The 12,924-nt window shown below is 35.3% G+C and overlaps 2 protein-coding genes across 3 annotated transcripts; one reads left to right on the top strand and one right to left on the bottom strand.

Moving 5' to 3' along the window:
* The first annotated feature begins 1,326 nt into the window (after positions 1–1,326).
* On the top strand, positions 1,327–4,557 carry LOC106437481 (ferric reduction oxidase 8, mitochondrial). Of its 2 annotated transcripts, none has more exons than XM_013878373.3 (8): positions 1,327–1,639; positions 1,722–1,818; positions 1,925–2,110; positions 2,190–2,427; positions 2,510–2,837; positions 3,054–3,303; positions 3,375–4,102; positions 4,179–4,557. In XM_013878373.3, the coding sequence occupies exons 1-8, from the start codon at positions 1,483–1,485 to the stop codon at positions 4,370–4,372; spliced, it is 2,178 nt and encodes a 725-aa protein (XP_013733827.1). In that variant the 5' UTR covers positions 1,327–1,482; the 3' UTR covers positions 4,373–4,557. The 2 variants fall into 2 exon arrangements, with proteins under 2 accessions (XP_013733827.1, XP_048615042.1); XM_048759085.1 differs by having other exon boundaries at positions 1,506–1,639; positions 1,729–1,818.
* A 975-nt stretch (positions 4,558–5,532) lies between these two features.
* LOC125587164 (secreted RxLR effector protein 161-like) lies at positions 5,533–6,300 on the bottom strand. Its single transcript, XM_048757338.1, has one exon. The coding sequence runs from the start codon at positions 6,298–6,300 to the stop codon at positions 5,533–5,535; it is 768 nt and encodes a 255-aa protein (XP_048613295.1).
* Positions 6,301–12,924: the final 6,624 nt, after the last annotated feature.

The raw sequence follows: 12,924 nt of genomic DNA on the forward strand, positions 1-12,924 counted from the left end.
TTATATTTCTCACGTAGCTAGGTAGATTTGAATTGATCGATATACAAAATTTATTGTAATCAATCAAATATATAAATCCGTGATTAGCAAGTATTTTGATATTAGTTTTAAATGTGAGAGCTTAAATGTAGGTGATTATTATGTTGAGTAATTAAGATATTTAAAGATTTAAGGAATAGTTAGTTAATATCTTAACAGTTTTTAATTGATATTATCCGATTTATTGTTTTAATGATAGGTGCCAAATCTATTGCGTAAAATCTTTATAAATCTCGATTTATGTTTGAAATTTAAGATTATATATATATATGGAGTAATATTGATCAATAATATGAAGAATTAAATAAATAGGCAAATCGAATGGTTTTTAATTGGAAGTGAATTTGGCAATAGATTAAACAAACCGATTGGTGTGTATTCGGGATATTTAATGTAATACATAGTGTCCGGTTTAGAAAGATTCTTAAAGTTACTAACTTATTGACATATATTAGTTTTGTTTTTAGGTTATTCATATGTGAATTTGACAATGGATTATACAAACTCTTGTTTCAATTTTGTTTTAAAGGATTTCATGTGTATATTAAGTTTGTGGTTATGTGAAATATGAGTATGAGTCTAATGGTTAGAGATTAGAGATGGTTAGAGATGGTTAGATATAAGGCAATTAGGTCCAGTTATAGGTTAATATAAACAAAATGTAGACACATTAAACTGTTGTAAAAAAACGCAGTGGGCTTTGCTAATGAACCTCGCGTGAAATGAGTTGGATAAATTAGCAAAATGTCTTTAATAAAAATCAGTGACAGGAAATCGTAAATAATGAAGAGAAGTATATTTCCTATTTGTACTTCACTTTTAATAGGATATATATATATATATATATAGATGAAATATAGATTATATGATCATGTATCCAATGTTAAAAAAAATAGTTGACAAGAAAATAATGATTATATTCTTAAAGAAAATTTATTATTGTCGAGTTTCTTTTAACATATGCGATATTGTCGAGTTTTCTTTTTACTCAGACTAATAACAAAAGAAAAAGTAAAGATATGTTTTATGAAATGATTAAAGGAAAATATTTCCTGCAATTTTTCGCTGGATTCTTTTGTCTTGTTCTGTTTGGACCTTTTTACTTTTACCTTTTTATTGGGTTTTAGTGTGAAAGTTTCCTTTTTAATTCTACAGAAATATAGTCACCCACTAAATATATATATATAGACTTTTCAATCATTTTCAGTTTTTCAACTCTTTCTTCTATTTTTCCTTTACTCTAAATTCCATTACTCGGAAATCTACATCTCTTGAGAGTGAAAGGAGTAGAATATGCATTTATGTGAAATCAAGTTGTGATATAGTGGTGGTGCCTTATTATTGGGTCTTCTTTCTTTGGATACCATATAAAGAGAAATTGGAAGATGCTGCAAAACCAAACCACCCTCATACATTGGAACTAACTAAAGAGTAAATAGAAACATGGGAAAAATGTTGACACTACTTGTGCTCCGACTACTCATGAATCTCTTACTTATCAGTTGGATTTCTCTCTGGATCATAAAACCAACTACTGTGTGGATACAATCTTGGCGTCAAGCTGAAGATACCTTCCAACATACTTTCTTCGGCTATTACGGTAACTAACTCTCAAATAAACCACCAATCTTTTCTTATTTCACTTCTATATATCTTTCATTTCTCCAACTATAACTCATTAGGCGTCAGCTTTGCTGTGTTCACATTCCCTCCTATTGCTCTTTCTATAATTGGACTCATTTACTTGAGTTTACTGCCGCAACATCATCGTCTAACAAGGTATTTAATATTTTCGTCTTTAAGACTATTAATTATATATAAGTAAAGATCAAGACCCGCCAACTTGAATTTAGACAAACTGATGTTGTAATTTGTCTACTCGTAGAGGAGGGAGGAGTGCAGCTATTACTGTCTCAAGGCCAGCCATTATCAGTAGCTTCATTGGGATTGTGTCTTGTTTCGAGATCGTTGCTGTTATTTTGTTCCTAGTTTTTCTAGCTTGGACCTTTTATGTTCGCGTTAATAATGATCTCAAGAAGCTGATGCCTGTCAAAACCATGAATTTTGACTTGTAAAACCTCTCTCCAGTTCCATATATTTCAGCTCTTTAATACAGAATTCCTTAACTTTGTTGTTTGTAATATTTTCAGATGGCAGCTTAAGTACTTTAGAGTTGCCACAAGGTTTGGTCTATTAGCCGAAGCATGTCTCTCTCTGCTTCTCTTTCCTGTCTTGAGGGGACTCTCGATGTTCCGGTTACTCAACATTCAGTTTGCAGCTTCTGTAAAATATCATGTCTGGCTGGGCACCGGTTTAGTCTTCTTTTCTTTGGTTCATGGTGGAAGCACTCTGTTCATATGGGGTATTAGTCATAACATCGAAGAAGAGGTAATCTTAATATTCCTAATAACAGTCATATATTAATGTTCCTGACTTCTTTCTTGTGGTAAAAACAAAAAAAAAAAAACAGATTTGGAAATGGCAGAGAACGGGTCGAGTATATGTGGCTGGAGTGATCAGTCTTGTAATAGGATTACTGATGTGGATCACATCACTTCCTCAAATTCGTAGGAAATGTTTTGAAACATTTTATTACACACACCATTTGTATATTGTTTTTCTTGTATCCTTCTTGTTTCATGCTGGTGATCGTCACTTCTACTGGATTCTCCCTGGAGTGTTTCTCTTTGGACTTGACAAGACACTTCGGATTGTTCAATCACGATCCGAAAGCCGCATTCTTTCTGCTCGTCTCTACTCATGCAAAGCCGTTGAGCTTGTTTTGCCAAAGGACCCAAGTAAGATATTAACAATAAAATATCCACACTGGAAATTAAAAAAAAACTTAAGTAATATATAAAAAGTTACAACGAATTCATTCAATGTCAATTGGTTTTAAGTTGGGAATCCATGACAGACATGATTTAAACATTAATAAACTAGATTTCTTCTGTATTCAAAATTTACTCATGAAAAGTTTTTTTTATTTGGTGAGAATTCTTGGTATTTTGCAGGGCTTAACTATGCTCCCTCGAGTTTTATATTCATGAACATTCCGTCGATCTCACAGTTTCAATGGCATCCTTTTAGTATTACATCGAGCTCTAGTGTAGACAAACACACAATGTCTGTTATGATGAAATGTGAAGGCAAATGGACAGATTCTGTTTACAAGAAATTAGAAGAAGCTGCAGATTCGGATACTAACAACATTACCATAAGAGTAGAAGGTCCTTATGGACCTGTCTCGGTAGATTTCCTCAGGTTGCTAAAACACTTCCGTCAGCTCAAGTTTAATATATTGCTTAAACCTAAAGTATTGACGTGTATGGCAGGTATGATACTCTTTTCCTTGTGGCGGGGGGAATAGGGATTACGCCATTTCTAAACATTTTGCAGGAACTGGCTTGCGAAAACCGCCTCAAAACTCCAAAAAGCGTGCAGCTCGTGTTTTCGGTCAGGACATTCCAAGACATTAACATGTTGGTTCCAGTATCCCCTATACTCTTTCGCCCGATCCACAACTTAAATCTTAGGATTAAAGTTTTCGTCACTCAAGAAAAAAAGCATTCCAATGGACCAACAACACTAAAAGAGTACTTGGCACAGCCACAAGTTCAGACAATTCACATTGGAACGGACGAGGACTTTTCAAGATTCCAAATTCTTGGACATGAAAGTTTCAGACGCCTTGCTACTTTAGTTCTTGTAGCTTTGCTGACGTTTCTCGGATTACTCATCGGTTTAAGCCATTTCTTTATACCGAATGAGCACAAGAAGCATTCAAACTCTATGAAATTAGCTGCTTCAGGAGCAATGACGACAGCTAAAGAAAAGGTTCCTTCATGGGTTCCCGATTTGGTTATCATTGTCGCTTATGTTATAGCTATGACAATCGGCGGTCTAGCTGCAATTATTCTACAATGGAGACGACAACACAGAGAAACACTAAGAATGACTAAAGAAGAAGTAAACCCACAGGGAAGAAACTTTACTGAGTCAACACCAATTGTTCCTATGGAGGAACATGGGATACATATCGGAGAAAGACCAAAATTCAAAGGTACTAGTGGATTTGCATTTACATTTTTGAGTTTTAATGTCTATTTAGCCTGTATGGCATTTTTGTTTCCTCACAGAGATATTGTCGGAGTTTGAGACGAGTTTGAGAGGATTGTCAAGTATAGGAGTGTTGGTATGTGGACCGGAGTCAATGAAAGAGGCTGTGGCGTCGATATGTCGCCAAAGGTTTCAGTGTTTTGGAGTAGATGATTCAAGAACAATTCTCAACAAGGTGAATCTCAATTTTCATTCTCTTAATTTCAGTCTCTAATTTGAAATAATATCTAAAGTTTGTATCGTTAGTTTCTGGTTCTCAGTGCTTACAGTTTTATTATTTTGTGGTTTGTATCTTTACTTTTGTGTCTGAAGTTTGATCTTCAAGTTATTTTGTTGTTTTTTTTTTAATTTCATATCCAACTTTGTTAAGTATAAAGTACTACTAGAGATTGATCTGCACTTTTTCATTCTTATACTTTCGGTTCGAGGATGTTAAATAAAGCAAAAAGTGTAGATTGTTCTTAATCTTGAATCTTACATTAGGAGGGATGATCATTTTCTCATATCAGATTATTAGTTTTGCGAACAACACACTAAGTTCTAACATCTTCGAATAAAACATTAAGAATACACTCAAAGATAGCAAACTTAGGGGAAGTATTTGCTCTAATCTAGACACTTAGCTATTGCGTTGAAGGAGAGACTGAGATTAGGAACCTTGATCAATTGCATACGAATTCATAGTAATGACACTACACAATGTGTGGTCTTATGCCTTGCAACCCATACCAGCCTAACGTAGTTCAATAGGTTTCGATTAATAGTATTATGAGCACCATGTTACAAGCTGGGTTTTCTTGTGCTAAATCTCTCTAATCATGTCTCTCTACTCTCACGTAGCTCTTCAAGCGAATTCAAATTCTTCCAAAACGAACCAATCTCTTGAGTCAAAAAATTTCTCGCCATTTCTGCGTAGTCTTTCGCATATCTTCTTTCATTAACTTTGAAATCCTGAATGGTAAATAAAAAATGAAATAATTGAAGACAACTATATACTTAAGAGTCATAGTCAATATTATTATGAATATGGTGATGCTGCTGAAGATCAAACTGACCTAAACGATGACGAAGACACCTATTCAAATCTCTTAGGAACAAAGAATTATAAGAAAAACTTTTCTTATTAGCTTTAGAAACTATTTAAAACTAAAGTTCTCAATGTTTCACTGGAATATCTTTCCATTATACTTATATTTATATGAAAGAAAATTTCATTTAACATGTGAGATATGGAAAACACAAACCTAAACTAAATAGAAACTTCATTTTCCTATTTCTAGGTTTTCTTATTGTGTTTATCTTAACATATTAAACATCTAATAATATGTTAAGTTTCCACAAGCTTGGAATTATCCAACATTCACCCACTTAATTCTAACTTGAATTAGGGAGATCAATTTCTTGAACTCCGATTAAGTTCCTCATTTGCTTGAACATAATCCATGCTAATGGCTTGGTAAGGATGTCGGCCTTCTGCTCAACACCCGGCACATGCTCCACTTCGATTTGCCCATTTTCCACACACTCACGAATGAAGTGATACTTCTTGAGTACATGCTTACTCCTTCCATGGAAAACTGGATTCTTCGTTAGAGCAATGGCTGATTTGTTGTTGATCCTAAGCTTGACCTTCTCGCCTTCTTTACTTAGTATCTCACTCAACAATTCCTTGATCCATATAGCTTGCTTCGCTGCTTCTGTTGCCGCCATGAACTCTGCTTCGCATGATGACAATGCAATTGTCTGCTGCTTCTGCGATGTCCAAGTGATCAGTGATGAACCGTAGTAGAATGCATGTCCTGACGTCCTCCTCCCGTCATCGAGATCAATATTGTGACTGCTGTCACTATAACCAACGACACTCCTTGACCCATATCTCTTGAAGAACAGACCGTAGTTTGTTGTTCCTTTCACATACCATAATATGTGCTTGATGGCTTGTCTGTGAGAGTCTCTCGGATTGTGCATGTATCTGCTAAGAACACCAACTGCGTAACACAGGTCGGGTCTTGTGTGAAGCAGATACCTCAAACATCCTATGATTCTTCTGAACTCTATAGCATTTATCTCTCGCTCATCTTCAGCTTTTGAAATCTTCAAATTCGCCTCCATTAGAATTTGAGTTGCGTTACACGCTTCCATCTTTGTGTCACACAAGATTCCTTGAGCATACCTCTCTTGTTTTATTATGATTCAGTCTGCTCCTTGAATCACCTCTATGCCAAGTTAGTACGTTAGCTTACCTAGATCTGATATCTCGAACTTCTTAGACATCTCCTCCTTGAATTTTCTTATCACCTTAAGCGAAGTTCTCGTCACAAATAGATCATCAACGTAGATGGCTATGATCAAGACGTCTCCTCCTTCAGTCTTGCGGTACACTGATGGTTCCTTCGTGCACTTCTCAAATCTCATCTCCTTGAAAACCTGATCAAGTTTCACATTTCATGCTCTGGGTGCCTGGCGTAACCCATATAAAGCCTTGTGTAACACATAAACTCGATCATCTTCTCCTTTCTTTTCGAAACCTTCGGGTTGAGTTACATACACTAACTCCTTTAGATCTCCATTCAAGAAAGCGGTCTTCACATCCATGTGATGTATCTCCCAACCGTTTGTTGCTGCGAGGGCTATTAAGAGCCGAATAATTTTGAGTCGCGCCACTGGTGCAAACACTTCATTGAAATCTATTCCTTCTCTTTATACATAGCCTTTTTCCACAAGTCTCGCCTTATACTTTCTCATTGTACCATCCGCCTTTGTCTTTATCTTGTAGATCCACTTCAACCTTATAGGTTTCACTCCAGCAGGTCTATCCACAAGCTCTCATGTCTTGTTTCTTGTGATAGACTCCAACTCGGCCACCATCGCTTCAACCCATTCTCGTACATGTTCAGCTTCAAAATAGTTCTCTAGCTCGCCATCCACTGTGAGCAACAGCATTGCACTTTCTTGATCTGCAAGTAACACATAATCATCGAGATATCTTGGTTTTGTTATGGTTCGGCCTTGTCTAGTCATCAACGGTTGACCTCCACCGTCTTGGTTTGCATTGTGATCCGCATGTTTTCTTCTTCCTCGTCTTGGGTTATAGCTTCATGTCCATGATCATCACCTTGATAATTACCTTCTTCTATATCACCCTCATGTGGAAGCTTAAGCATGCTCAGTTCACAATCAGCTTGGTTTGTTGTAGACGACCAGTCCCAAGATTTCTCCTCATCGAAAATAACATCTCTACTCACCATCACCTTCCTTGTGACTGGATTATAGAGTCTATAGGCTTTGGAACCTGGCTCAGTTCCAAGATTGATCACACTCTTTGATCTCTCATCCAACTTCTTCAGATAAGGGCAAGTGATTTTCGCATGAGCTACACAACCGAATATCCTTAAATGCTTGATATTTGGTTTCCTCGATGTCCTCGTATGACGTCTGATTCTTCAAGGCTTTTGTAGGAACTATGTTGATGATGTAAGTTGAATGTCGTACAGCTTCACCCCACAAGTAGTTTGGCATCTTCATTGCGTTCAGCATACTTCTTGTCATTCCCATCAAGGTTCGGTTTCTCCTCTCCAAAATATCGTTTTGTTGAGGTGTGTAAGGCGCGGTTAGGTGCCTTTTAACTCCATTCTCTTCACATAATAGTTTGAACTCAGCTGAGGTAAACTCTCCTCCTCTATCGGTGCGAAAGGTTTTGATGATTGACCCGGTCTGCTTCTCTGCACTCTCTTAAAGCCTTTTGAATCGATCGAATACCTCACTCTTCTCTTTCAATAGCATAACCCACATATACCTAGAGAAGTCATCGATCAAGAAAAATACATACTTATTATTTCCTGGCATCGGTGGTGTGATTGGTCCACACAAATCTCCAAGCAATAACTCTAATGGATTTGTCGCACGAAACATGGCCTTGGTCAGGAATGACTGTCTAATCTGCTTCCCTGCGAGACATGCGTCACACCCGCTTTCTTCGTGGGTTCCACACGGCATTCCTACGACCATCTCTTTCCTAACCATGTTGTTCATCACTCCATAGCTTATATGTCCTAGTCGAGCATGCCACCTCCATGTAGCATCTTCGTCCCTGACATGTAAACACTCCGAGTAGCTTATCTCCATAAGGGTCTTGTAGAGACGGTTTGGAGATCTTGTCACACGAACTAGCAACCTTCCATGTGAATCTGTGAGCTTTAAGTAGACATCTTTCATGTTAACCTCACATTTGTTTTATGTTGCTTGCCTAAGACTCAATATATTGTGCTTCAGATCGGGTAATGTAGTATATGTCTTTGAGTGCCTTCTTCTCTCCAGTCTTGCCCACAAAGGTAACCACACCCTTTCCTACAATGTCAACACACGATCCATCACCAAACTTCACCTTCCCTTTGGTGTTGAGATTCAAACTCGAAAAGAACTCCTTGTTTCCCATCATGTGATTACTCGCTCCATTATCCAAATAACATACACTTGCATTGCCTTTGTCGATATCAAGATTCTTCGGAATCATCTTATCTTCGTTCAAAAACACCACCTCGTGTACATAGAGTGCATCAGCCTCTTCTGTCTCGTTTAGGTTGGTTTCTTGATTCTTCTCTGTCTTCTTGGGACAGACAGTTGTGTAGTGACCATGCTTGTCACATCTCCAACATATCAGCTTTGAACGATTCTTCAACGAGTTGTTATATTCGGTGTGTGACGCACAGTTTTGGTTGTGTGACCTACCTCGACATCTGCCTATATTGTTCCGTCCTCTTCCTCTACCACGGGAATTCTCATAGCCCCCTCTGACTATGCTCTTCATTCTTCGAAAACATCAGATCCCCTTGGTCTTCTTTCTGAGTTTCTTCTCCTACATGCTCCTCGTACGCCTTAAGCCTTCCAACTATATCCTCGAAACCCGTCGAGTTGAGGTCTAGCACTTGTTCAAGCGACGCTACGATCTGGATGTACTTGTGTCTCAGAAGACCCTTCAAGAACTTCTTGACCATCTTGGATTCTTCTATGTTTTCTCCCAAAGAGGTTGCTCTAGATGATAGGCCCGCTATCTTCCCCGTGAAGTCATCGACCGTATCGTTATCATCCATCTACAACTTATCAAACTCTATCATCAACGTTTGAAGTCTCGCCTCCCTTACACGATCAGCTCCAAGGTGTCGCGACTTGATGGCGTTCCAGATCTCTTTTGATGTGGTTTGTTCTCCCACCTAGAGAATCAAAGTCTCGGGAACAGATTGAAACAAAAGAGCTATCGCAACATCGTTCTTCTTTTGATCATCTGAACAGGGTTCGATCGTGTCCCACACGTCATGAACACGTAGTAGAACATTCATCCTCATCGACCAAACTGTGTAGTTTGTCGATGTCAACATCGGACATTGGATGGATAAAGATCCAAGGTCCTTCGTGCGTGGAGCCCTAGTCACGTCTACCATCTTGCTTACGCGATCTCTTGTTCACAAGCACCAGGATATTAAGCTACAACTTAAGCTTAGATCGAGTCTCCAGCCTGAGGTTCTGTTACCAATTCAAATCTCTTAGGAAACAGAGAATTATAAGAACAACTTTTCTTATTAGCTTTAGAAACTACTCAAAACTTTAAGGTCCGACTGGTGACCATTCTGGAAACAAGAGGAACAAATAGGAAAATAATGTAGAGGAATAAAATTGCAGGAATGAAAAGGAATGGTTGTTTCATCCCATATTTAACAAGGAATAACTTTGTTCTTTATTTTTCTACAAAAAAAAAAAGAATAGTAGGGAATGAGAAGGAAAATTTATTCCTTGTGAATGGTGAATTTTTTTTAGGAATGTTAGGGAATGCATTATTCCTCGTCGTTCCTTGGTCACCATTCATACCTTAAAGCTCTCAATGTTTCACTCTTAGATCTTATGGAACACCTCTCCATTAGACATATATTTATATGAAAGACAATTCTTTTTAACATGTGGGATTTGGAAAACACAAACTTAACCTAAATAGAAACTTCATTTTTCTATTTCTAGGTTTCCTTATTGTGTTTATCTTAATGTATTAAACATCTAATAATATGTTAAGTTTCCACGAACTTGGAATTATCCAACGCCTATCTCTGGTTGTCCTTTCAGCTCAATGTTCCCATCAAACACTAAACAATTTTGATTCAGTTCAAACCCTCCCAGTTTTATTCATGATGTAGCTAAAATTAAGATACATACAAAGATTCTTATTTAGTTTAAGAATACTTAACAAACTATATCTTCTGAATTCTTATATTTGATTCTAGTGCAGTACGATGGTTGATATATTATAAAATACTAATTAAATATTGTAAAGGTGATTGATATATATTATAAATAGGTTTTGTTATAGACAAAAGTATTTTAAAACTACTTTTGAAAGTTTTCTCTTTAAGTAAACTTTTTTAGCGAGAGAAGGAATGGACTTGAAGAAAGCCCACACGGGGTGGACGGCCTTTTTGTTTCACAGTAAGACATGGACGATTATCTCTAACCTCGATAGCTTACGAGTTTTCATCCATCCTAGTCGGGTACAGGGAACACATGATCCATCAACAAAGGCCACCTATTCTGACCTAAGTGGCTACTTTGCAGTTCGAGGTAGAGAACTCTGAGTTTATATATAGCAACCAAGATACAGTCACCTAGTTACACAACGTGCTGAGATTTTCAGAACAAAGCACGACACATGAATCCTAGATACACAGAGTAGTTAGAACGAGTTAGGTAATATAAAAACAAGCCAAAACCATGATTTTGAGAAATGCTCTTTGACTTATCACTTCAGATCTAAAATACTCTGTTTGAACTGTATTATCTTGTTTGTATTTATTATATTCACTAGTTCTGTTTCCGCGCTACGCGCGGATTATGTAGTTATATATATATTTTTAGATAAATATAAATATATGTTATTGATGGTTTAATCATTTTGTAGTAAAAAACTACAAACTTTGTACATGAAGTAGGATAAAATTTTGTTGATGATTTCATTTGGCTGTAATTGGAAAAATTATTGTTGGTCATTTTGAATAGGATTAAGTAAGAAATAAATTATATTATTGATAGATGGTTAACAGTTCTACTTGGTGTAGCATAAAAATAAGAATTATTATAGAATTTTTGTTGAGCAAAGAATAACATCAAATACATGACGTCAAAATATAAACAATGTATTGGCTGTTGAAAGAAATTAACCGAAGACATTGGCTTTGTTAAATCAAGTGGTGGACTTGCATGTGGTGCAGCAGACTTTGGTTTCATTGTTTTTCTTTCTGGTTTTATCTTTATAAATTTGTATGAAGCTCTTAATATTCTCCGTCTTTTGTTAAAGTAAATCGGGTTCTTTAAGTAGAAGTGGGTACCAATTTCCCTAAATTTATAACGAAAGTAATAGAATATTGTTAAGTTACAAAAAAAAAGTAATAGGATATTGTTTAAGGTTAAAATTTATATGCTTTATTTTTGAATGTTTGGTTTAATGCTTGTGGCGAAGTCAAATTTATGTTTGCAAGATTGTATGTTTTGCAAAAACAAAATAGTTTACATAATATTTTCCGGTAAATTATTTAGTTATTAAAATTACTCTAAACCTATCTAAGTTACAATGGATTTATAATTTTTAAAAAAATATATAATTATAATATACTAACTTATTATATTGTAAGTAAATACCTCTACTAAAATATTTATCTTGTAATTGAAAATAAATAATTATTTGATCTCTATATAATTATATAAGTAATTGTTTTAAATATACTTATTTATCTTGCATTTATTTAGATGGTTATTTTTTAATAAAAATACATTAATTAAAAATATCCTTAAAATTTAATTTCATATAATTTTATGAAAATATAGTTTCATATCTTAGATAAAGAACTTAACTAAATGCAATGAAAAAAATTAATCTGATTTGGATGAATTATTATCAGAAATATTGTAATTCAGTTTAGAGCGATATATGTAATTCAACACATCTGAAAGTTAATTACCGAACCAATCTAAAATTCTTATACCAAAATCAAAATTTAACTAAAATAAAAATAGTGTTATTTAAAATAATTTTATTTATTTATATACATTTAAATTACGGAATGATTCAAGATCTATTAATAAATGCAACTGGAATTTTAAGTAAATGTTATTATTTAATTATTTTAGAAAATTATATATATGCATGAGCTTTTAAATTTTAAAATGATCAATACTTTAATTTTTTTTATTTGATTCTCCATAGAACATATATCAAAGAAAACATAGTGTTACTAAATTCAAATTTACGAATCTAAGACAACAAACTAAACAAAATGCATTAACAAAACTAATCAAAATTTATATTAAAAAAGATTATTATGTTGGTTTATATCTAAAATAATATATTGATCCACCGTTATTTTACATTATTAGACTCTACATCTTAAAACAAAGAGAAAGCCATTTGAGGAAATAAATTTGCAATAATAACTCGAAGATCCACCACTACATTTAGTTTAATAATGTAAAATAGAAAGTGACCCTATAAGATTATTTGAAGCAAACGGAGGTGGACTTCCTTGTCACGTCGACTTGTTTGCTGCATGACGAACGCTTGCTGGTACAGCAGATGAGGATAGTTTAGGGTCGTCACTTGTAGTCTCTCGGACTTTTGCTGTCACACAAAGTAATAACTCTACAACAGTGTTTTGCTCACCAGTCAAGCGGGCCTTGTGGCGAATCCGACCTCGATAAACTTATTAAGTTCGTGTTTCCCTAGGCTGATCC

The sequence above is a fragment of the Brassica napus genome, chromosome C5, assembly GCF_020379485.1.
Source record: "Brassica napus cultivar Da-Ae chromosome C5, Da-Ae, whole genome shotgun sequence".
Lineage (NCBI taxonomy): Eukaryota > Viridiplantae > Streptophyta > Magnoliopsida > Brassicales > Brassicaceae > Brassica > Brassica napus.